The sequence below is a fragment of the Copadichromis virginalis genome, linkage group LG6 (genome assembly GCF_057382275.1).
Source record: "Copadichromis virginalis isolate Kocher_CV1m ecotype Utaka linkage group LG6, C_Virginalis_male_GT1.1, whole genome shotgun sequence".
In the NCBI taxonomy this organism is placed as follows: Eukaryota; Metazoa; Chordata; class Actinopteri; order Cichliformes; family Cichlidae; genus Copadichromis; species Copadichromis virginalis.
Window position 1 is genome coordinate 28,549,560 of NC_140623.1, and position 25,031 is coordinate 28,574,590.

At 39.4% G+C, this 25,031-nt stretch overlaps 2 protein-coding genes across 2 annotated transcripts in view; one reads left to right on the top strand and one right to left on the bottom strand.

Moving 5' to 3' along the window:
• Window positions 1-25,031, bottom strand: part of usp43a (ubiquitin specific peptidase 43a) — a 132,030-nt gene that overhangs the window by 41,443 nt on the left and 65,556 nt on the right. The window contains exons 6-9 of the mRNA XM_085459704.1: window positions 23,354-23,498; window positions 12,454-12,619; window positions 10,239-10,350; window positions 6,064-6,167 (exon numbers count right to left, since the gene is read on the bottom strand). Of these exons, the coding sequence (XP_085315830.1) occupies window positions 6,064-6,167; window positions 10,239-10,350; window positions 12,454-12,619; window positions 23,354-23,498 (527 nt within the window). The remainder of the gene's footprint in view (window positions 1-6,063; window positions 6,168-10,238; window positions 10,351-12,453; window positions 12,620-23,353; window positions 23,499-25,031) is intronic.
• Window positions 1,218-4,020, top strand: LOC146708013 (uncharacterized). The gene is made up of 3 exons (XM_085459703.1): window positions 1,218-2,033; window positions 2,314-2,596; window positions 2,762-4,020. Exons 1-3 carry the CDS (start codon window positions 1,804-1,806, stop codon window positions 3,428-3,430), a joined length of 1,182 nt encoding a protein of 393 aa, XP_085315829.1. The 5' UTR covers window positions 1,218-1,803; the 3' UTR covers window positions 3,431-4,020.

A 25,031-nucleotide genomic window follows, 5' to 3' on the forward strand; every position in this document is an offset into this window, starting at 1 on the left:
TGAGCCAAACAAGCAGCAGTGTTGTATTGCCCTTCTAAGGACTTATAAATGCGTGATGAATGAATGCTCATGCATCACACTGACACACTTTTATAAGGTATGTGGTAGTATGCTTTGGATTATGAGCCGTTGTAAACCTTCTCCATACTTTTTTCTTCCTGTTCTTGTGTTACAGGTTTTAGTTTTATCTGTCTAAATAATGCAGTTAGAGAACTGCTCTTATTGATTCTTATGTTTTTAGCAATATGTCATCTTTCTTTCCTTTAGGCTCACAGATGCTTTTCCCCCTGTGGCGAACCATTTGTATTTTCTCTATTTCTGCTTATGATAGACTGGGATAATGGCATGTTTACTTCCTGTTGAGCTTTCCTCACTTGGCTGGATATAAGATCATCCACCACTGTCGTCTTCTGTAGACCTCTAGGCCGTTTCTGTTGCTGAGCTCACTACTGTTTTTCCTTTTTACAGAAGCATGAAACTTAATGTTGCAATTTTTGCATGGTTCTCATATATATGTTTTCCATGTCTTTCTGGATATTTTGATTTTTCTTTTAAAGTTGGAGAACTATGATTTACTTGAAACAGATTTTCTTTCAAATGCTTATCATAAAGAAAGAAATCGGCCGCGATGAGTGAGTAAATGAAATATCCAGTTACATTTGAGCCCCTGAAAATGGTAAACGGTGTATAAGAATTATAAAAACTGCAGCTCTATTTAAAACACAGAGTACAAAACACAACCATGAAAAATGTGGCACCCCCCCCAAAAAAAAAAGAATAAAAGAAGACAATATTACGGTGGCCCTGAGAGGCCAAACGGACTGCAACTTCAGAAAACACTTGCAAGTGGTCCGTCCGGTTATTGTCTCCCCAGAAACATTTCCGTTGTGTTGTGTGTGCTTTTGCAGCGTTTTTCTTTTTGCAGCATTTTTCTTTTTGCAAGTGTTTTCTGAAGTTGCAGTCCGTTTGGCCTCTCAGGGCCACCATACAATATAAATGAGTGTGAGATCAACAGAAAGCATCTGCATTGTGTATCGGTTTCTGATTTAGTAACTTACTGTGAGCCTCTAACGATTTAAAAGGAGCCATTTGGAGAAGCAAGTTTGTGACATTTTCTGCACCGCATGTGGATCAATATTTGCACAACCACAGAAATTTAAATCCCTTGATGTTCACAGTAACTAGCTTACAGTTTTTCTCAGTCGCTTTGGTGCATTTCTCACAACAGAATTAAACATTGCACAACAGTTAGTTCAACCACCACAACATGTAGTCGTTTTGGCACAACCCTGTGGCGGTTTCACGTTCACTGCGTCCAAAGGCAAATGCCTTTGGACATGAAGCAGTTGAGTGAGTACAAATATCTAAAGAATGGTCACGTTTGACTTCCTATTCATCACTATCTCCTTTCTTTCATCATGAATGTCACAATTATTCATACTTGTACCGGCTGAATAGTCATTGTCCTTACAACTAATAGTCTTCATTGCATTGCTTGTGTCAGTGCACTCAAAATTGCTGAACAGCTTGTCAAACGATTCATACACCCATTTTGAAAACCCTATTTTGGAGGAGTTCCCATGAAAATCTCCATAAACTACATGTCTCAGGTGAACCTTATCTCACACTAATGAAAATTGGTGTGTGTCACTCCTACTTGCAACCAATGAAAAGCCTCTCCTACCCAGTCACAGGTGAACCGCGGCACAGCATCCCCCACTCCACAAGTACATATATACTGCAATGTAAACCAACAGACAGGATTGGCATGAGGTGCATACTGAATCTACAAAACAGCAGAACATGGAACGTCAGCCTCGTGGAAGAGGAGTGAGGATCGGTGGAGGACGAGGACAAAACCGGGTGAGAAGAGGCCAACCACATAGACACGTTCCTGACGAAATCAGGGCAACACTTGTGGATCATGTGATAAACCATGGCCTCACAATGGCCGAGGCTGGTCGAAGGGTGCAGCCAAATGTTGGGAGAACTACTGTAAGTTCTATCATCCAGACATTTCGTCGGGAAAACAGGTGAGCACACCGTAATCTAGTTACAGTATGCAGCACAAACTAATTTGCTCTGCACTTTCATAGTCATACAGGAGACTTGCATTAGGACATGACCTTACAGATCCTTACACATAGACGTACTGTAACTGAAGCGCAGACTTGGCCCAGGTGTGGCATAGTGTGCTGTGGTACAATACAGTAATGCTGTAAAGAAAGGAGTTTTGAATGATAGTCCTGTGACAATCACTGTAAGCATGTTTGCGCTTACATGTGTGTGTTTTCCCATCTGCATCTCAAAAAGGACTGCCAGACAACCTAGAGGAGGTGGAAGAGGTCGACTTATGACTCCGCAGCAAGAGGAAAGAATTTGTGCAATGGTGGCTGCAAACAACGCTTTGAGACTGAGAGAAATACAAAGAACTGTCGTAAACGATGACACCATCTTCGGAAATATTCAGTCAATATCAATTTCCACCATAGACAGAGTCCTCAGACGGAATGAAATGTCCATGAAGCAATTGTACAGAGTGCCATTTGAACGGAACAGTGATCGAGTGAAGGAGCTCCGTCACCAGTATGTACAGGTAACACATGTTCGCATATGTACCTCTGTTCACTGTAACAGTTTAGGCCATGTACTCAACCTACATTTATGCATGTTACTGTAATCCTATGTACAATTCCAACTGTACAATCTGTTCTGCCAAATGCACCATTACAGACCTGTCTGATTCTCATCCTTTGTAAAGCATATCCTGGAGTTGGAGGCCAGGGAACCCCTGCACATGTTTGTATATCTTGACGAAGCGGGATTCAATCTCGCAAAAGGCAGACGGCGTGGACGGAATCACATTGGAGAAAGAGCCACCATTGATGTCCCAGGCCAACGAGGAGGGAATATTACAATGTGTGCCGCAATCTCAGAGAATGGTGTTCACACCCATATTCCTCGTATTGGTGCATACAATTCACAACACCTGTTGGCTTTTCTGGATGCTCTTCATAGGGACCTGATCCCACAAAATGGAAGGGATGATCCTGGTGACAATCGGACAATGTATGTAGTGGTTTGGGATAATGTAAGCTTCCATCACTCTGCTGTAGTCAGGCAGTGGTTTGCAGCACACGACAGGATGCTTATGGAGTTTCTTCCTCCTTACAGTCCATTCCTGAATCCAATTGAGGAGTTTTTCTCTTCCTGGAGGTGGAAGGTATATGACAGGCATCCACATACCCAAATGACCCTGCTAGCAGCTATGGATGCAGCTTGTGATGACATCACAGCAGAGTCCTGCAGAGGGTGGATTCGACACTCCAGAAGATACTTTCCCCGATGCATCGATAGAGCTGACATACGCTGTGATGTTGATGCAAATATGTGGGCAGACAGACGGGAGCGTCTAGATATCAATGATTGATATGCAGCAGTGTCTGTTTTTCAGTTTGTTTTTTTTGAGTCGTAACTACTGCAGTGAGGTTTACTGTCTAGGTGAGTTTGTTTGCTGTAAAATGTTTGATTTACTGTATTTCCCCAGTTTGCACAATGCTGTGAACAGTTTCAATTAAATATTATCAAGAGTGCATATGGAGTGTCTTGATTGTCCTTTACAATTTATGGTTTTCAACATGCCATGCATGCGGTCCGGACTTGACATGTCATTGGGAAGCACCTACAAAGACATCCGTCACAATGGGAACATGTTCAGACCATGTGATTTTGTGACCAAAGGTGCTGGTCTAATGACTTGTAATTGTGACAGCCCTGACACTTTGTTTGGTATCAGTACTTGCTTTTGATGAATGTATTGTCTGTTTTGCTCAAGGGATTTGTTGTTGATGCATTGACAACTTATTTTGGACACCTGACTTTTCTTTTTGATGGAGTGACTCACTTTTGCAAGTTATCCACCATGTTTTGCAGTTTGCACTAATTGTTTTGAGAAGTGCCTTAGTAGTGGTGGAGAGTTCAATTCTGTTGTGAGAAATGCACCAAAGCGACTGAGAAAAACTGTAAAACATTTTTAAACTTAATCACCTGATCGCAATAACTCCTTTTCCCGTGTTTCTATGTGTTTCCTTTTACTTGTGTGTGCAGTCCAAGTGTTACCTCACTTATTATTTAATAGGGAGTTTTTTTTAGTTTTTTAATTATATATATATATATATATACACACATACATATACATATACATATATATACATACATATACATACATATACATATATATATACATACATACATATATACACATACATATATATATGTATGTGTATGTATATATGTATATAGATAGATAGATAGATAGATATGTTCACAACACAGATATAGGCCTTCTTCATGCAAAGCTCAACTACATCACAGCTATGAAATGAGCTTCAGCTGCCACCAAGAGGGCAAACCGATGCACATTTTCCCCAGACAGGTTTGTTCACACAAACACACACACACACACACACACACACACACACACTGGAAGCTCATTTCCTAGCCCTCGGTGGGAAGCCTGACCTTCACCGCAGCTTAGTAGAACAACAGCACAGATTTAAATATTATACTCCCCTTCCCGGCTGTACTACGAAACCTTGACGTTGTTAATTACACAGGAAATAACGCCTTTATCTTCATACTGTTAAACTGATATCATAGTTTGTATCCTTCAGTGCTATCAAGGTCCACTGGTTTCTGAAGGTATTCCTAGTTTTCCTCCACATGCCATCAGCAAGTATGACATTTTTTTTAGGATTTATCTCTATACATAGGTACATGGCAATTTTACACAAGATAAAAGGATACAATACAATATAATATTTTATATCCCAGAAGTTAAATATCAGCCACACTTAACGTAATCAGGTATTTGTTAAAATAAAATAAAATAAAAAAAACTATTTTAAAACTCTGCATTTTTTAACATCATAAATTCTAGATACTGACTCCGTAATTGCTGGTGTCTAGAAAATTGTACAAGGAGAGGATGTATTGAACTTCACTGACTTGCCCATGAAAGTCAAAAACACGTTTGATTAAATTAAGGCTTATCTCAGCATGGCTTCTATTTTTAGATTTCTCCCTGGAAGTCTTGTTTTGATCACTTCCAACTCTGCATCTGTAATCAGTTTTGGACTCCTTCCACTGTGTAAAAAGTGCCCATGACAAAAAAGTTGTAGGATGCCATATCTGCTGGGCATGGGGGCGATAAGCGACAATGTTGGTGTGGCTAAAAAAGCACTATGGCAATGTGAGTGCATTTAAGTGCACAGGTCTGTTGATTTTGTCCCTCCGATCTCACAGGACCTAACACTAGAACTCCACCTTTGACTGTAGAGGCTGAAGTCAGCATCCACACTGTGCACCTGATGGACCTCCTCATGTGATGTGCGTTCTTGTGGTTTGGATGTTCTGTTTACATCCACTAAAGTCTGCGCCACATTTATACTGGATTAAAAAAGATGCCAAACACTGCCAAAGCTATAGGGTAAAAAAATATAAGAACAATATAGATTGCACATTGAGGAAGCACAAAAGGACATGGACCAGGAGACCTGTCAGGGGAAATATGCTGACATGTCTGCTCTTTCCTTAGAGCACAACCAGTCTGAGATCTCACAAGAACGATGTGACTAACAGAAACAGGTATTTTGTCTTCATCGGCCCTAGCAGACTACCTCACGCGAACAATAACACAACATATAGTTTGACATCACAGAAGGAGACAATGGCATACACCTTCATCAAAGGGTTTGTCTTGCGATGTATAGAAAAAACGACATTTTTCAAAGTAGCCATGCATCTTTGTGCAGGTCCTGAATCTTAGCTGGAGATGTGGCTCTAGTTAGAAGTGATAATTCTAGTGGCACTGTGAGCAGTCCAGCAATACACAAGGCCTGACTTTGATGGAGAGATTGGCCACACCTAAATTAGCAGTCGTGCAGTGTAATGTTTAAAACTCAATAAATACATGGAAGAAGAAAAAATCAGCAGTCGTGGAACTATGATAACACCATGTATTCACATGTGTGTAGGTAGAGTGTAGGTGTAGGCGTGGTGTACCTGTCAACAGCAGGGTGGTACAGTGGCCTGCTGTCCTGTGGGGACAGGTAGCTGTAGGCTGCCGATCCTCCCACCACTCTGATCTTAAACAACGCTCCAGCATTCTAGAAGGAGAGAAAGTCACGCTATTTAACACAGCTGTGTCCCTAAAGAAGGACTACCTCAATAAATGTCATTTATGTGCATATAAAGCTGTAGACAAATATAATAAATTTGAGAGGTGATGACATTATGATTGCAGAAAATATAATTAAGATACGGAAAAAAAAAAGTTGAAGGACATCTTTGTAGTTTGAAACTCTGATTTTCAGCCTGGGTGCTCAATGCCTTACAAAGCAATGTGTTTTTTTCTGTAGTATGATTTAATATAGGAGTGTGAATGTGAATATTTTCTAGTATGTTTCTTTGTTTCTTCTGTACAAAGCCAATAGGGATGATTTGTTCTCTCACATTTTATTTCCTCCCATCCTCTTGTTATAAAGGGCTGCTCCATTTCCTTTGCTTTATATTACTTTTTATCATTTTCTGTCATGAAAAAGGCTTCCAAATTGCAATATTAATACTTTTGTCGAGTGATCTTTTTACAGGCATTATGTGTTTCAAATAGGCCTTTCAACCCTTGTTTAGACTTTATGTTCTGTACCATATGCATCCCTTCTCCCCAGATCTCATCCTTGTTGTGCAGGGCATCTCAACAAAAAGCCTCCATCAACTACTGACGGTGGGGGTCCTGTCACAATCTGCTACGTTTATCTGCGGCTATGCTATAAGAAGAGCTTATTGGTGTCTAACTACCCAAACACCTCAATTTAGTACACACACCTTTGCATTCATGTAAATTACATCCATTACATGAGAAATCTCACTCTGATTTACAATACTTGTTAAAGAGCGTGACAGAAGCAACAGTGCAAGAAAAGAGTGATCAAGTATAACATAATCTACAGGAATTTTGTAAAAAGACTTTTAAAAAGTATATATGTGTATATATACACATATATACAAATTGACAGAGACTAGAACATTTTTAATCACTTTGTCCTATTTTTGTTTCTCTTGTGGGACTTGGTTTTAAAATGTCTGTTAACTAAAATGCTCTGTAACTATAATAACCTAGTCTCTCTGTCAGTCCTTCCACCTTTCCACTCAAATATAGAAAAATGTATTTCCAAATGGATTACACTCTTTGTTGCAAAGACATAAGGGTTCATTATGAGTCGGCTGCTCTTGGAGAACAGGAACTGCAGTCGAGCATAAAGAGAAAGAAATTAGTTGGTTAATAGGAGCCTAGAGCAGTAATGACAAAGGCACAGTCTCTTTCTTGTTGGTTTTATGAGGTCGAGCGAGCATGCGTTCAGACATCCTTGTCTGTCTGTTAAAGTATAATGAAGGAAAGTGGATGAGACACTTCACACTAATAAGTAATCACGCAGGACTAGTACAGTTTTTGAATGAGCGTTAGTGTTAAGCATTCATAATCTGCCTCACGGAGGCCAGCGACTCCAGTGAGGGAGACAGATGTTGGCATACTTTCCAAAAACCTGTGTAGACCAATTAAATGATTACCCTACAAGGAAATAAAAGATTTAAGGCTGAAAATATGAAGATGGGTGGAAGTTCAACTGGCTGCTCAAAAACTTTCATTTTTTTCTCTTTTCTTGTGTTCAGCTGAATATATGAAAGACTGTTACGTCCCTCTGCAGCTTCTAATCGTCTCTAATCACACCATAAAGAAAAAGATAGAAGGCCATATATTTGAATTCACTGTTCACTCAGTAATATTTGACATGAGAAGCTCAAAGATTCAAGAAAAAACAAACTCAGAGCCAAAAGCTCATTTTTAGCAGAAACAGCCGAATTATAAAAATGATAGAAATCCTCCAACATGGATTTACCATCAGGATAAAAGACTTAGGGAATTTTCTAAATATTCCCTAAAAAGGTCAGGCAACAAGCAGTAACGTGTGGTTTCCTTTTTATTCAAAGAGTTTTAGTAATTTAAAATTCAAATAATCTGAATTCTGCTCTCCCAGATTTTCAAAGAGTAAAAGAATTTATATGAATGTAATGTGCTAATATAAAGTTTAGACAGGTATGCCGGAGACAGAGGCAAAATTAATAACATTTTCTAAATAACCTGATAACCTTCAGAGAGTGAGCTGTGAAAGAAGAACTGGATTTTGACATGCGAGTCGGTGCATTTTCTTTTTTTGGACAAGCTGAGCTGTGTCTTGCTAAACAAACCTCTGGGTGGCACCAAAGCACTGTTTAATGATAATGAAAGGAGCATGACACTGGCAAAGAAACAGAGTTTTGTGTGGATCTTATGTATTATATTGCACAGAGATTACAGTAAAGCTGGTATTAGTTCTGTGGTTTCTTTTAAAATAACAGCAACAAAGCATCAGCAAGGCTTAATGGCCTTCACCCTTGGGATAGAAGTGGTCTTTACAGCTTAAAATATGAAAAAAATAAAATAAAATAACAACAAACAAACAAAAATCCACATAGGGGCGTTGGTGGTATATTTTTAAGAAGAATAAAGGGGAAGTAAGGACAACAAGAGGATGTTTTCATATCTGGCCAGACAGGTTTTGAAGAATTAACTATGAAACTAAGATAGCAATCAGTAAATACCAGACTTATGTTTCTCCTTCTTTTCCTCCGTAGTTCCTAATCAAATAGACAGCTGCATGATGAATGGGTGCTTACGTGCCACAAAAATATTTACCCAGTAGTGTTGAGCCACGGTTCATGGTTTGAACACGCATCGGCTGAATCGCAGCTTTTATCAAGATTAGCAGCACATACTGAGTGGACAGTAGAGCTAAAATCTTACATACAAAAATGGCCTTTTTTTGTGAAAAGCACCTTAAAAGATTTTAAAAGATTTAAAGACTCCTTTGAATGAAAATGGTAACAGATGGAGAAACAGGCTCTCTCAAAGTAGTATCATAACGTCCCATATGAAGAACGACATACGTCACTAAACTTGATGACAACCTCTTTGCAGCCAGCAAAAATCAGAAATTGCCTGGTCACTGCTCTAAATTTTTTCATATTCAGCAACTGATTGCTCGTAGTTTTGGCCACCAGCTGGTCAGCCCTTGGTGGAAGAGTGCAATGCCCTTAACCTGAGGGCGGCTGCTTTGGATCACAAGACGACTACACGTGTCATCTGGTGGAAGGCAATCCATCTCCAATTACTGTCCAACTCACACTGGCTGCATTCACATTCAGACAGATTGGCAAAGGTGTGCAAATAATTGCCGTCTAATTTTAAAATGCAGACAGATTGCCAGCACGTTGCAATCAATCTGAGTCAATCTGCACCAATAAGCACAGCTCGTCCATGACACTTGTTTTTGCAATAAGGGACTCGACTCAACTCTCTTGCCATCTGGTTGTATTCTGGTTATATATCTATATAAATCAGTATTTGAGAAGAAATCTTTGAATTTCTGTTTAATTATGAATTTCTGTGGATGTAGGGTGAAACAGATTTGTGATTTTCACCAACTGCTTACAGTTAACTGCCGTATTATCACAAACACCGACCCCGTTCAACTGCAGCCTAATAGCAAAATAGCACTCGTTTTGAAGATGGCAACTGCCTGCCAGTTGCAGACCCGGTCCACGTCAACAGCTATTTCAAAGGCAACAAGTTTGTTGCACTTGGCTACAGTAATTTTGGTCGTCCTGCAGTCTCCAACCACTGTTTTCCCTAGTCTGACTGTAGAAGCTAGTAAGACTCATTGAATCTAATAACATATAAAGACTTAGGAACTCAATCTAACCTATAAATACACTCAACATGCTATAAAGGATCAGATTTGTAGTTTCTGCAGATTTATTATTAAATATTAATTCAATTCAGTTCAATGCATTATTTATGAAGTGGCAGTCATCTCAAGGTGCTTTACACAGCATCACAAATACCCTACAATCATCAAAACAATGAAGGAAGAAAAAACTACGAGTTTTCATCTGCTTTAACCTTTGTCTGCTTTTCCATTAGCTCTAAATATGACTCAGACATATAACTGATCTCTCCACTGCACTGCTATTTTAATCTGTTCTGTTAGAACCCAGAGTGTCCAGGACCACCTGAGCTGAAGCGCCAAGGACACAGAATAGAGTAGCTGACATGTTATTGGTTAGTGAGGGTGCATTACCTGAGCCTGAGATCCATTCAGCATCAGATAATAGAGCTTACTGAGGATGCTCTGATGCAGCTGGTCCCAGGAGATACTCCTGTCCTCAAGTATAAGAAATGGAGGCCCAAACCTGCGAGAGCAGAGCACAAGTGAGGACGGTAGAGCAGAGCAGAACAAAAGAGATTTGAGAGTAGGTTTTGCATTGAAAAGATAAATAAAAAATGATTGCTATTTATAATTAAGTATGTTGGCAAGTAATTAAGATTAGAAAACGTAGTCTAACCTGAATTCATTGAAACACTAAGTAAGTGAAAAGCAGCTGTAGGCTTATTAGGAATGTGTCAAACTATCAAATGTCAAGTGCATCAAGTTGTTACAGCCAGCTGTCTTGTACTGACATGTTGTCCAGGAACAAATAAGAAACCAGTCTGCATTTCAGTAATGCATCCATTAGAATTGGGTTCTTCCACCTATGTTAATCCAAAGCCTTGCATATAGTCCACATACAATTACAATAACACTTTAAGTTTTAAATGCATTTAAGACATTTACAGTATAAACACAAACACAGCAACAAAGTTCCCAATGCCTTGGCAGCTAACTGTTTTGAAGAAATATTGGTGCAACTCATTCAGTTGCTACACAACACAACAGTATGACAGCAACACCAAGCTTTTAATGTCGCAGCATCGTACTGGAGAAGACCTGTTTTTCCTCTCTTAAAACCTCCCCGCAGCACAAAGTGAGCTCAGAGTGATGAAATAATTTGGAGTCAAAGAACTTGAGTTGCCTTAACCTGAACGACCCTGAACGGGATCGTTTTGATTGCTACTGTGCGCCAGAGCATGATCTGTAGGCTGAATGGGAGCAAATCTTTACAAGCTTCATAATATCACAGTCTCAGAGGAGCAAAGCTGTTGAAGTTGCACATTTAAGCACAGATTTGGACTGTTCGGGTATCCACATGATTCTATTATAGTATGCAGCGAAATTCCACTATGGCATTTTAATTAGGAAATAATTAAACATCTGTAGATGTATTGCTTTTTCCAGATCATTTTGGGAATAGATGGCTGCACAGAGACACTCAGACATTTATTGTAGCCGCACAGACGAGTCAGGTGGCATGTGGACGGATGAGTCTTCAAATGTCAGACCCTGACATTATCAAGCCTTTCAGTAATGTCTCTACATGGATTTGTGGAGCTATAAGATCAAATCCCAAAGTGCACATGATGACTGAAACTAGATCACAGGAGAGTAAAATAAATCTGTCTTGCCTTGTGTCAATAAGAGGTTAGACTTATTGATCCCCTGTGGAGAGAGCGTTATAAATTGAAAAGTATTAATAACAGCGATGTGGATGCTTTTGTGCACTGTAAGCCCCATCCAATCTGCCTTTGCAAGGACTTGTTTTAGTAAAATAGTAACAGCAAAACATTCACGTGCAAGCCAATAAATCTTTGCTCAGTTTAAAGTAAGCTTGAAATTTGTCTTGGTCACATATCTTTTTATTTACCTTCTCAGTGACGATACTGTCAGGTAAACTTTATCAAAAGTTTGGATTCTTTGATTTGTAATGCTGTTCAGTAACTATGGGATGCTTAACCTCAAATAAATACAAGCATCCAATCAGCTTCTTCCATTGTTTCTTCCATCTGTGATGCTGCTGAAATCTAACATCAGATGCGGCACATTGCAGATACTAAGCAGTGACGAGCACATGGATCTAATTGATTTTTTTCACAGGTCAGAGGGTTTGATTTGACCACATTGTTTAACTTGGCCTCTAGTTTCAACACTATTGAGTTGAATGTATGTTTTAGCTGCACAAATCTAAAAAAATAAACCCCGTTGAGTCTGGGGAATTCACGTAACAGACATACAGGTCAAAGTCAAACAGGAGTTAGATGTTGATGCTGAAATAACACAGCAGGACTAAAGGAAAAGAATGAACGACAAAATCTATTTAAGACACAGCAGAGCAAGAGAAGTGTCTGCTTCTGTGTATGATCAAGGTCTAAAACACAGTCTGACTGCAGGATGGCACGTCCTTAAAATGCATAAAAGATATCTAGGTTACCTTAGATATCTTTACACTTGGTTCTTCTGTGCTCAAAAAGTTCTAGAAGAAGCCATGATTGTTAAATAAACTGCTTATCTGAGTTAAAGAGATGTACAAAAAAAATCAATACAAATTAAATGGATAATAATGACGATGACAACAGCTCACCTGACAGCTTGTGAGCCAGATCCTGCTGTGTTGCAGATGAGGAGGACGACCTTGGAGTTACCCTGGTTCAGATACTCAGAGGAGAGGGTGCCAGATGGAGGTAACCTCTGACCATCAGGTCCAGCCGTGAAGGCGTAGGGGGAGGAAGGGAGGCTGTGGTGATACCCTGACCATAACAGAGGAAGCAGGGAGAAATTGTTTAACACGGCACAATTACATTTGTCATGGTCTTTTTGAAGCTAGCTGTTCATATCACTGCGAATGCCGGGATAATCCATCAGCCAATCTTTCTCTCCTTCTAACTAAGTTGTGCTTCTTGGTGACAAATCATCAAAGCAATTGGCTACAGCTCACCAATGGATATGTGTTTCTTTTTATTGCTTCTTATCATATTATAATGCATGAAATCTCTGCGTCTGTTTCTTTGAACAATGAATGACAGGTTGGAGATGCCCAACCCTACACCCAAGACCCCACAATACTTAGAATCCTCCTTTTAAGGCGGAGACTTATTGCATACTACTTAAGGAGTCCACCCTTTTCTGATGAGAAACATGGCCTCGGGCTTGTAGGTGCTGATTCTCCTCTGATGTGAGTCAGAGATCATCGTTTGATTATGCCAAACACACTCAACCCCTTGGCCCCAAAATTCTCTCTATAAAGTTTTCAACAGGCCAAAGGGCAGAATATTGAGTGTCAAGAAACTGCTTATTATATTTTTACCAGCAACAAGCAACATCTCATGACAGGATCGCATCATTGGTTACTCTAACCCAAGTTGTGCCCAGTCTTAGGAACATTTGAAATGAACCAGGGATGAAAAAAAAAACCCAAAACAAAACATTGAGTTTGTGAATGAAAAACTGTTATGCAAAATCAACCATTTAATGTGACACGTTTACACTTTCTTCCAAAAGGATCTTTAAAAATCTCCATTATGGTAAAATTGTTCTTATTTACTCCAAGCAGCTGTAAAAGAAGCTGCATCTCATATCGCTCGCACTTACAAGACAAACACGCTGCTGTGATTAATGCTGAGTAATAGTGGAAGTTGACACAGAGGGTTCAACCTCTTGACTCCCAGGAAACATAAACTTTGACACTATCAGAGGATTTAATTAAACTGTGCTTGTTTGATCTCAACCATGCAATTAATCACTGCCATGTTTCAGCTTCAACTTTCAACAAACACACACGCGCACACATAAATGGTGGCAAAAGGACACACATTCATCACCTAAGTAGAAGTACAAATATTTGTTTTAAAGAATACTCTTGTAAAAGTTGAAGTACTAATTCAGTTTTTTTACTCAAGTAAAAGTGAAGTGCAGGCTCTGAAATGTACTAGTAGTATAACAGTAAAACGTATCGCGTTGGAGGACACTTCTACAAGCCATGTTTGTGCAAAGCTAAGTGAACTTCATGTCATATTAAATATGATAAGAAAATAATACCCGGGTCCTGTCATTTCTGTCTTACATTTTTCTCTACCTCTGAAACTGAGCTTCTCTTCTGTCTCTGGGAAATACAGAACCTGTACTTTTAGAGATACACATTGCTGTAGGGTCTTTACCTTATAACACTCAGTGCATTGTCATATGTTTTTGTGCTTTGGTGCTATATAAATAAAACTGAATTGAACACATTGTGTTACAAACTGCACAGCTACAGTTTGTGTGTTTGAAATTACTTGACACATTACTCTTGTTAATCTTTTTTATTGCACTATACAACTTAAACCCCTTGTTTAAGTTCTATAGTGCGATAAATGATGCATAAATTTGATGTTTAACTTAGTTTGAACATAACAGTGATGCAAAATAATCCCCTCAAATCCGTTAGACCTGAAGTAATGAACCTGTTATGAAAATGTAAGGAGCAAAGATAAATACGTTTGAATGTAGAGAACAAAAGTTGTCTGAAAATTTAAATAGTCAAGTAAAATACAGATATATGAAAACTCTACAGGAACAAGGTTTTGTAGTTCTTTATTTCCAACCTCTTAATAAAAGAAATCTAAGGAAAGCAAGCGTGAATAGATGTAAAGCTGAGATAAAGTGCCACCAAAAAAGCGAGAAGGGAGACTAATAAGGCGTAAAAAAGAGCTCAGTGAAAGAACTTCTTTTTGAAACGAGAAAGGAAAAGTCTGCAAAAACACAACACATCTCCGACTTCTAATTCATGTCTAATTAAAAAAAATTATTTAAATCTGACGTATTCTAAAACAATTTTTAAGATGTTAAGAATTATTACTATCAAACAATTAGAGACAGAGGAACATATAACTCTTGCTTCTGAGAGGACCAGAGCAAAAAGCACTTTTAAAATCAGAAAGTAATATGTCCTGTGTGGCGAGCGGTATCATAACCGATATGTCCTGAGGACACTGGGAGAAATACCTGCCAGACCGTTATTCTCACACCTTCATCTATCCCTTATTGAGATGGATAGAGCAGACCCATGAAGTGAAAGAGGTTTTTGTGGAGTAGAAAGTGGGAGGAGTGGAAGGTATCAGAGTGGAAAAGAAAGGAGAGACTGTAAGAGTGTCCAGACCTAAAGGAAAGAACAGTCGTTTGTCATTTGTAAAGAGTGATTTCCAAGCAAAGCCTTCAGGTGTGAGAGACACTTGACGAGTGGAACACTGTATGCCTTCTCGTGTACGTACTGACTTATTTCTGATGTTATAGTAATAACGGGCACATAGAGAGAAAAAGTGAGGAAATGTGGGGAAAGAACAAGAGAATCAAACCAATAACTCCTTGTTTAAGATGCCAGGGTGTACGTGGTATCATTCTCATTGCCAACCGGCTATCAGGTCGACCCACAGAAAGCTATTTGTTGTTGTTATTGCAACAATGTCATGGCTGCTGTAAAATTCTCCTTGTAATCTGCTCTTTGTAATTAAAAGATAAACCCTGAGACTGAAGTGGATGCAACTGAACTAAGTGGAAAAGAGATACAAAAAAGAGGATTATGAGGTGAAAGAAACAAAAACAGAAACAGAAACTGCTCTTGGGAATGGAGGTGGTGTGTACGGCAACATTAATTAAACAACTCAGTCCTGCAGAAGACTCCTCCGGCATTCATTCTCGTCTTAACTCGCCATCCTTTAATTTTTCCTTTTTTTTTTTCTTATCTTATCCTCTCTCACTGGTACTCTATTTATCATTGTCAGTATCTATTTTCCTTTCTTTCCCTAAAAAGTCTCCATCATCTGAATGTTAGGGATGAATCAGCCCTCAGCTACAAAGAAGAGTCAGGTAATGAAGGATAGCAAAAGTGGTAATTGCCACATCAGGAGATTACTGAGAGTTTTTTAGACCTGTGAGATGGGTGAAGGACAGATTGTTACACCTGGGAGGACAAAGCAGTCTTTTATAAAGTATGTTACTCTTCCTTACTGTAAGCTTTAACACAGCCTAGCTGCAGTTTGCTTTCATGCAGACATATGCAAGCTTCAACTTTCACATCAAAGTCTGGAAAGCCAATGCTAAATAATGGTATCTGGCTACAGTGTGGTTTGTAGCTGGTGAACACAAATATCTTTAAGATGGTTAAGATGGCATTTAAAAGTGAAAGCCTACAGTGCTGCTTCTAGTATCGACAGAGGATTTGAGTCAGCATTTGCTGGAAATGTGCCCTTGATCATCCCATTACTTTGCAAAATTCAATTCACAGATGAAATGTTTCAGACAAAAGTCAATTAGGAAACACTTCTGCTCATTGCTGAAGTGTAAAAATAAGGTTGTGTGAACACTCCGGCACATAAATGATGAGAAAAGACACTCCTTCCAAGCAGTGCGGGAGCCAGATCAGGGACACGCGTCAGCACAATCCACATACCCGACCAAAAATATCCAGGTGAACCCGCTACCTTACAGTCTTGAGCAAATCTGAGGTCTTGGCAGCAAACACTCATCTGACCACACAATGGCTCAGATGAGAGCAAAGCACCTGAGCCTCATGCCAAGAGCAAAATTACAGATTAGGCAAGCTGCACAGAAGGAACTGAACACACCTGATGCTGCCCTATTTTTTCCTCTCTTCTCTATGTTCCTTCCCTTAAATGCATCCATTTAACCGTCTGTCATATACAGCAGGAAGGCACAACGTTGTGTCAAGAGTGGTCACCGCACAAACCCTATTAAGAGGAACAACACATGCAGACAGTAAAGAGGACGGTATATGAAACGGTGCAGTCGGAGCACAGTCTGCTGCACAAACTTCGTGATGACATAATTTCCAAATCGCCCAAAGTATCTTTTTCTGCATTTTGTCCTGTTAAGCACTGTTCTGCTAATCTTAATCTTATTCTACACTCACCAGCCACTTCATTAATTTAACCTCGCTAGTAGCAGGCTGGACCCTCTTTAAAATGCCTTAATTTTTGTCGTGCAGATTCAACAAGGTGCTGGAAACATTCCTCAAAGACCATGTTGAAATTGTGGCGTCAGTCAGTTGATAAAGGTTTATCAGCTGCACATCTATGACGCAAATGGTCAGGAACAATACTCAGGTGAGTATGACAAGAAAATATCCATCTCCCACTCTATTACACTGCCGCCACCAGTCTGAATCGCTGATACAAGGTAGCATGGATTCATGTTTTTATTTTGGTTACACCAAACTGTCTCAGCAGAAATTGAGACTCATGAGAGCGGCCAACGTTTTTCCAGTCTTCTGTTGTCCAATTTTGCTGAGCCCGTGTCAATTTCAGTCTCGGTTTTTGTTCTTAGCTGACAGGAGTGGCACCCGGTACGGTCTTCTGCTGGACGTGTTCTGCATTCAGAGATGCTCTTCTGCATACTCTGGCAATAACGAGCGGTTATTTGAATCACTGTTGTCTTCCTATCAGCTTGAAGCAGTCTGGCCACTGTCTGACGATGCCAGAAGTCTTTTCTATTTTCTCATTTTGGACCTTTCTCTGTAAACCCCAGAGATAGTTGTGTTCATCTAAATGCCTAAATGCACTGAGTTGCTGCCATGTGAACGGGAATATCAACAAATCAAACAACATGGGAGAGCCCTCTTTTGTAAAACATCTATAAAAGTGGAACATAAACAGAAGACTTTTTTTCTGCCCTGCTGACTGGTTACTTAAACATAATTAAGATTTGTTCTGAGCTCATCGTACACTAGATGTTTCAACATGCTTGTGGAAAGATGAAGCATTCAAGCCACCATTTATGCACTGTTTGTGTTCTTCTTAATAAGGCTGCTGAGATGACAGTAGCTCTTATTTCCCACATGAGTTAAGAACACTTTCCAGAGGCAGTTGTGGTGATCAGGGCAGTGACTGTAGACACATGAAATTTCTTTTTGCCTCCATTCTCTTCAGGTTATTTTACATGATGAATTCTATTGGAGGGCCACGAGTTCCCTGATGAATCTTCCTGGAATATATTTGCTTTTCTGCACTTAGTTCGCTTTAGGCGGCATGTAACTGTCTTAATGGAACTGGAAGGAATATGTACTTGGCAGCATTTCATTTGCATGTGTGATGTCTTTGTCTCAGTGCGAGTCTATTTATGTATGTGTTCATAAGCACATACATCTCAGCTCTGCACACGCACAATAATTTGTCTCATCATATCAAAATTATAGTTAATAGTTAATCATAGTAGACAAATTTAAACGGCGCACACCATTTGAAACAATTTGAAACTTTATTTTATGTTCATTTGTTTATACTAGTTTTATTTTTATATTATACAAAGTTGAAATTCCATTTTCATTCAGAGTAGAAGGAAGTCACCATTAGTAGAGTTATCAGTCATTTATTTTTTTTAAAGCTGCATCTGTTTACTTTATTGTCTCTTTCTGTCTTGACTTTTTAATGTACCATTTGCTCGGCCCAATTAAATATTGTCTAATAAATACTGATATTGTTGGATTTTCAATCTAATGTGCCGACCACATAAATAAGACCAGTGTGTATAATCCAGGGGATGCTCTCTTTAATAAAGCCCAGCTGGACAGCCATAGTGCAACACTTGCCGCCCTGCACCTAGCTCAAACCTGGACCTACTCTCTCCCTTTCCCATCACTCTATTTATGTGCAAATTGCCCAGACTGTTAAGGCTGAAATAGGACGATATTGTGGCGCTTTAGACCTAATTGATTTTTCAATGTTTTCTACCGAGAGGCCTCCTGCTGCTGCAAAACCTCATTACTGTACTATGGAGCAGTTTTAATTCAATATACCCCAGAACGTTTACAGATAAAGTTAAACAAAATCCAGCCCAGCACATTTGTGCACACAGCCAGAAAGAAATCCTTCTCAAACCGCTCTCCACTAAACTTGGTTACTTTTCTTGATGTTGAAATTTAGGCTCTCTATCCCTTTTTTTTTTGTCTTGCTGTTACATGAAGGGCTATTCATTATTCATATATTTATAATGATGATAGAGGAGAGAGAGCTTTTGGGCCTTTGTACCTTCATCATTAGCATCCTAATTACCCTTGTTTTCCCACAAAGAGGAAATGTGGGGAGGGGGAAAATGTTGGAAAAGGACAAGAAAGGAGTCAGTGGCTAATGGAGCCTATTCAAAAACAAGTTATTTGCCAAAAAAACCCCTAAAAATATCACACCTTCATATTCATTTTTTTCCACCCAGAGAAACTTCTTAGTAGCCACTCAGGTGGGTAAACCTAACTGTGAAACAGCTGATCCGTCACTTTCGTCCAGACTAAAATATCTGAACAAGTGTTAAAATATTGTCTCCAAATTTTGCGCAGAGACTCTCCCAGAGCCTTCCAGTGTGTCTGCAGACTCTTATTCTGTTCACATTTCGTTCAGACCTAAAATAGAAAACATGGTTAGAGAATTATCTTTCTCACATTTGTAAAGCAGCAAGGTTGGCATAGCAAATATATAATTTTCTGTGTTGCAAAGGTAAAGAAGAAAATAATCATCTGTGTTTCTGACTGCACGTTGAGAATCTGCTGTGCGGTAATTTGCCTTATTAAGTGTTTATTCTGTGCCACTGTGTGCTGTGAAAGCACATTTTCAGTCCACGTTTGCTTGCCTTGCTTCCACCATGAAAAGGTAGCACTATTCTGAGCTGCACCATATAACTTTGCTATAAGTCATCCTACAGCTGTCAGAAGCACGACCGCGAGATAGAGACTCCTGAGAATACATCATATAGGTAACTGCGTTTATGCCTGTGCAAATTTGTATGTGTCAGTATTTTAGTAAAACATAAGCAATAACATAAGTGCTGCAAAGATTTCTGCCAACTGAAACAAATTAGTCAAGAAAATGAGACATGAAATAAGGTTTTTGAGCCTTTGCACTGCTGGTTTCACATTTAATAACCTTGGCAATAAAGTCTATACTCTGTGACAATTACTGTCGGTGTACAAATCCAATTTGGTCACAGATGATCTGGGAAAATTAGCTGCTCTTACGTGCCACAAAACGGTTTTGTTTATCATTTCTGTAAATCAAAGATTAAACCTGAAGGGATGGGACATGCTTGTAGTGTCTATTTCATCATGAACACATGCATTAGTAAGGCTGATCATCTACCACAACTCACTCACAATCTCATAAATAAATTATTTTTCAATTTTGTACCAAGTCCCTAAAACTATTGTTTTTCTGCTCCTACTCCTGCCTGGTGAGATCTGATCCCAATTAAAGTAACTGATAAAAGTGGAATTCATACATGAACCAAACATGAGCCAAACTAATTTGCATTTCTTGGAAGGAAACAAATCTCGGACCTCCGGGGGAGGTTGTTATGTGAGTAAGCTATTCATTGCATTCAGTCCTAAAGGCTTTCTATACAGTCATCTGTTTGCTTCTCGCTGGGCTTCACATTCCCACACAAACTGCAAAACAAACTACATGACAGACAGCAGCAATATCAGAGCTCTGCTCAAAATAATGAATAACTAAATAAATAAAAAAATGTGGCTTGCGTGAAAAGATCCTGTATAAAATTACACCCCATTTCCCTCAGAGCAATCCCTGCTATTTCATTTGAGTATGACTTTCTTCTTTCTTCTTCTCCAGCAATACCTACTGGTTAAAAATCCACATGAGTCCTGTTGAGCAATTTTGCTACCTGCACTCCCCTTCACCCTTTCTCTTAGCGAGCTCCATATCTGCATATGTATCAACACTTGCCACTGGAGCTGAATGATAATCTGAGATCTCAACATAATATAAAATATCTTTCTTTTAACTTTTTTATTTAGTTGTAACGCTGTTTGTTTAAGTTTCGATAAGCCACGAACAACAGTACGGTTTAATTCTCAAAGGTTATGCCTCCTGTGATGAAGATTAATGTCCTTTGCACCAGCAGCTCGACTTGAAACACTCCACTCCTTCCCTCTGTGCTTCAGATAATAAAATTTAATTACTCTCCAAATAAAAGCTGCCCTGTATTATTAATGTAAAAATACTTTTTCTAACAACTGACAAGAAGAAATTAAAGATCCATATATCATCTGTTATATCCACAATGTCATGCCGAGGTCTACATGGCAATGAGTGTGTAAATTAATGCAATACATGCTAAGACTCTCCTGTGATTATGAGGCGTGACAATTTATCATTTTCATCTGATGTTCACAAGAACAAAAGTCACTTTGACACAGAATAATTATGTGTGATTCATTACAGATGCATGCCTGCATATATAGGTTTGTACTTAGTGTAGTGCTTCACCTCAAGGGTCATATAGTGTAAGTCTAATAGATTAATCAATTGACTTCTACAGTAGTGCTGTGTGTGACTTTGTTGTGTAGTAAAACCTTTAGATTTCCATAAAATAATAGATTTCAGAGTGAAAACTTTAGGTTTTAAAGTTAGACTGAAGGAGTCCGGGAAATAACCTAATGTCCTCAGAAGGGATGGAAACGTGTGAATGTGTTTTTGACAAACGTTTGTGTTCCTATGCAAGTGTGAGTGAAAACACACTGTATGCCTGCGCCCTCTCCCAGTACTGTGACATTGTTTTGACTGCGAAGTGACAATACAAAGGCCTCCTGTTGAGAAAGTGAAGAGTCTTAATTTTTCATGAGCACTTTGAGCTCTGAAATAAATTATTGATGTCATTCTTTTTCCAGGGGTAACAAAATCTCTCATAACGGCTTTGTTGTTGGTTAACTAGAAGCTGTTCTCTTAAAGTAAGTTGTGGGGTCAGTGGCAGGTGCTGGTTTTAAGTCCGGAGTTGTCTTTTTCGGGGTGAGGTGCTGCGACTGAGAAGGGCAAGCTTGGCTGTGCCACATGACCAGTGAAGTGAGGATGCACCTTTGCAAAGATGTTCTGAGAAAACTGAAGAAAAAAAAGTTTATTTCAGAGTTGGTGAGTGTGACACCTCAGGATAGTAGATCCTGAGGTGTCACACCTCGGGCTTCTAGCTTCAGAGACTCAAGGTGTTTTCACACATAGACTGCATCTCTGAACTTTTGTACATGCTATACATCATTCAACAGAGGTGCACATGAAAATGCAAAAGTCATATCGAATATTAGCTACTCTTTAACCTGCCAGTTCATTAATACAAATGTGATCCCAGATTCCACCAATAGGTGAGAAGCACAACTAATATTCCCCTGTGATCTCTGTTTGTGAATGAGTTTCCTGCCTCCTACGTGCCCTGTCCAGGCAGCTTCCTTACCTAAACCCCATATAGTACTTCCACTAGCATCTAGAGTGGATTACTTCTTGCTGTGTGCTACAAGGACAACTGCGGGAATCATCCTAAGCAAGAAGCGCTTCGAGAGCGCAAACCTGCAGCAGCTCGCTCTCTGTGCAGAATTTAATTTGAAGGGAACATGCAAACGCTACCAAAGACATCAACTAATTCTGATAAAACCTAACAGAAAATGGCTTTAGAAATTGACTAATGAAATGTGCACATGGGAAAATGCTTTATGGTTTTTTCACCACTTCTCCGTACAAATCAAACAGATGAAAGCGGCACAAGACATTATTTGCTCTCAGCCTCACCTAAGATGTGCATTTAGAAGCTTCAAATGTCGATGAAACGAGTTTTAGGAGATGAGTAATCTCTGACTCAGCTTTCTACCTGCAACTCCTTTATGAGACAGAGACATTCCTTGAGGAGACTGCTTATATTTTTTAGCCTTTCTTGGAAGAAAAAAAAAAAAAAATAAAAAAAATAATAATAATAATAATGGATTGCATTTATATAGCGCTTTTCGAGAACCTCAAAGCACTTTACAATTCCACTATTCATTCACACACTGGTGGAGGCAAGCTACAATTGTAGCCACAGCTGCCCTGGGGCAGACTGACAGAAGCGAGGCTGCCATATCGTGCCATCGGCCCCTCTGGCCATCACCAGTAGGCGGTAGGTGAAGTGTCTTGCCCAAGGACACAACGACCGAGACTGCAAGCAAGAATGGGTGATCAAGAATATAAAAAGCCCCTCTCTTAAGTGTTACCTTAAATGACAAGAGAGAATTTGTTCTTGCCATGATCTGCGACACTCAACATCCTAGGTACAATAATTTAATTTATGTGCGAACAAAAAGATACGACAAAACTCAAAGTTTCTATTTGAATTATGTTGCCGTTCAGACGTGACATGTAATTTCATTTGTTTAGGTGCTATCATGCATAGAGAAACAGAATGAAAGGAAGAATACAAAACACCCTGCGGACAGTGACCCTCTCCTCAACACAGTAAAGTTTCAGCTTTTGAAAAACACGGTGGTTAATGAAACATGAGGACTCGATGGAAGTGAAAAACGGTTACAAGTGTAAGTGCGAATTAGTGTGAATAAAAGTTAATCAAAAGGACCGAGGGAGGCTGACAAAAAGAAAATTGGAAATGAAGAAAAAAAGATAAATTGCCAAACGAGTGTGGGAAGTCAGTGTCTGCAGCGCCTTTGATGGACAGCCTGTTGCCATGGTTACCTGAGTGTTGTGCAGAGCCTCCACGACTGGAGAGTGAAGGAGCCTGGAAGGCATAGACAACATCGCTATCAGCAATTGCAGTCAGGTCGTCTTCATCTGAGAAGGAACGCTGGAACCCCGTGGAATACAACTCCACCAGGATGACCTAGAGAGACGGCACGAGAGAGAAAGATTACCCATGTTTGTTTCTACAAACGTGCCTCATGCAGTGCTTGCACAGCTCGTTTCTTTCGGTTTCCTGCAAGAATGTTTCGGACCTGAAAATAAAGGAATAAACACACACACTGAGTAACACTGCTGATCAGGTACAGAGAGAGATTACACTTTGTGACTAAAACATCAGGACAAACCGTGACGATACAAGCATCTGCAAAGGGGCTATAATTAGTAAAATGTGTTTTCAGCGATGTGTATTTCCTAGTTCAATGTTCAGGAGCTTGAATGACACTGCAACTCACCTTTGTGACTGTTTTATGGATGTAATCACTGAAGTACAAACTGGATAGTTAGTTGTGGTTGGATGAGCCACATGATTGTAGCTTACTTAGCTTGACTCCTGCCAAGAACCTTTAACATGTGAGATTTTCTATGTCTTGTTGCTCGTATCTAACCATGCATGCAGTAAAGAGTGTCATGACACTTACTGCTGACAGAGCAAAATGATGATGATGAAGTGCCTGAAGTCTAAATACAGTACTCAGTTAAATATGTACACTTTTTCTTTTTTTAATTTAGTCCCAACAAACAACATGTTAAAAAACCCCACAAAAGACTGATGATCCTGTGAAATAATTTATGAACCAACAGAGTTGTTATTGCTTTTTAATATAAATCATTTTTATTTTATTTGTGTTTATTCAACATTTAAAAACACCGTAAAACACCAGTTTCACGTCTTTGTGGCATCATGGTAACTGTACATTTTTCCGCACAGAGCAGTGCTATCTTAAATCACGTGATCACATGACATGGCAAGATGATGTCCAATCAAAATCAAAATATTGCGATGATCATATACCTGACAGATGAATAACTGCTTCAATAGGAGAATTTCTGTTGACAACATGTCACTCCACAGTCATCAAATACAGGCAAACACCAAAGAGGCGCCTCTGTTGCGCGATGCAAAAAGCATAACAAATACTCAGTGATGCACAGCTCAAAGCAGTCCTTGAAATCGTACAGCTGCTGTGATGCAGTGAGTGATGTGTGTGTCGATTTATTCTCAGCCCAGCACCTGCTGATACTTTGGTGTGGATGCCTGTGTATTTTTTCCCATGTTATTCCAGGTGGCAGTGCAGTGGTTAGAAATGTAACCTCACAACAAGAAGGTCCTGGGTTTGAATCCAAAGGGGTGCCTTTCTGTGTGGAGTTTCCATGTTTTCCTGTATTGACTCTCTTCGGGTACTCCAGCTTCCACAGTCCAAAGAGATGCATGGGGTTAGGTTAAGTGGTGAATTACCTAACCCCATGCATTACCTGTAGGTGTAAATGTTTGGCTTCCTCTATGTGTCAGCCCTGCAATAATCTGTATATGTTTATCTGATCTGCCATTCAGTCACCAGGCTTTCACATAGCTAACACAGAAGACAACACAGATTTTTAATGAAGCAAAATCTTTACTGTGTGAAGTGTGTTTCTGAAGTATTATTGGCTTTTTCAATCCCTAAAAGCTGTT

Coding starts and splice junctions, on each gene's coding strand:
- LOC146708013 (XM_085459703.1), top strand. CDS start 1,804: ATGGAACGTCAGCCTCGTGGAAGAGGAGTGAGGATCGGTGGAGGACGA. Junction 2,034..2,313: donor ACATTTCGTCGGGAAAACAG/GTGAGCACACCG, acceptor CATCTCAAAAAG/GACTGCCAGACAACCTAGAG. Junction 2,597..2,761: donor TCCGTCACCAGTATGTACAG/GTAACACATGTT, acceptor TCCTTTGTAAAG/CATATCCTGGAGTTGGAGGC.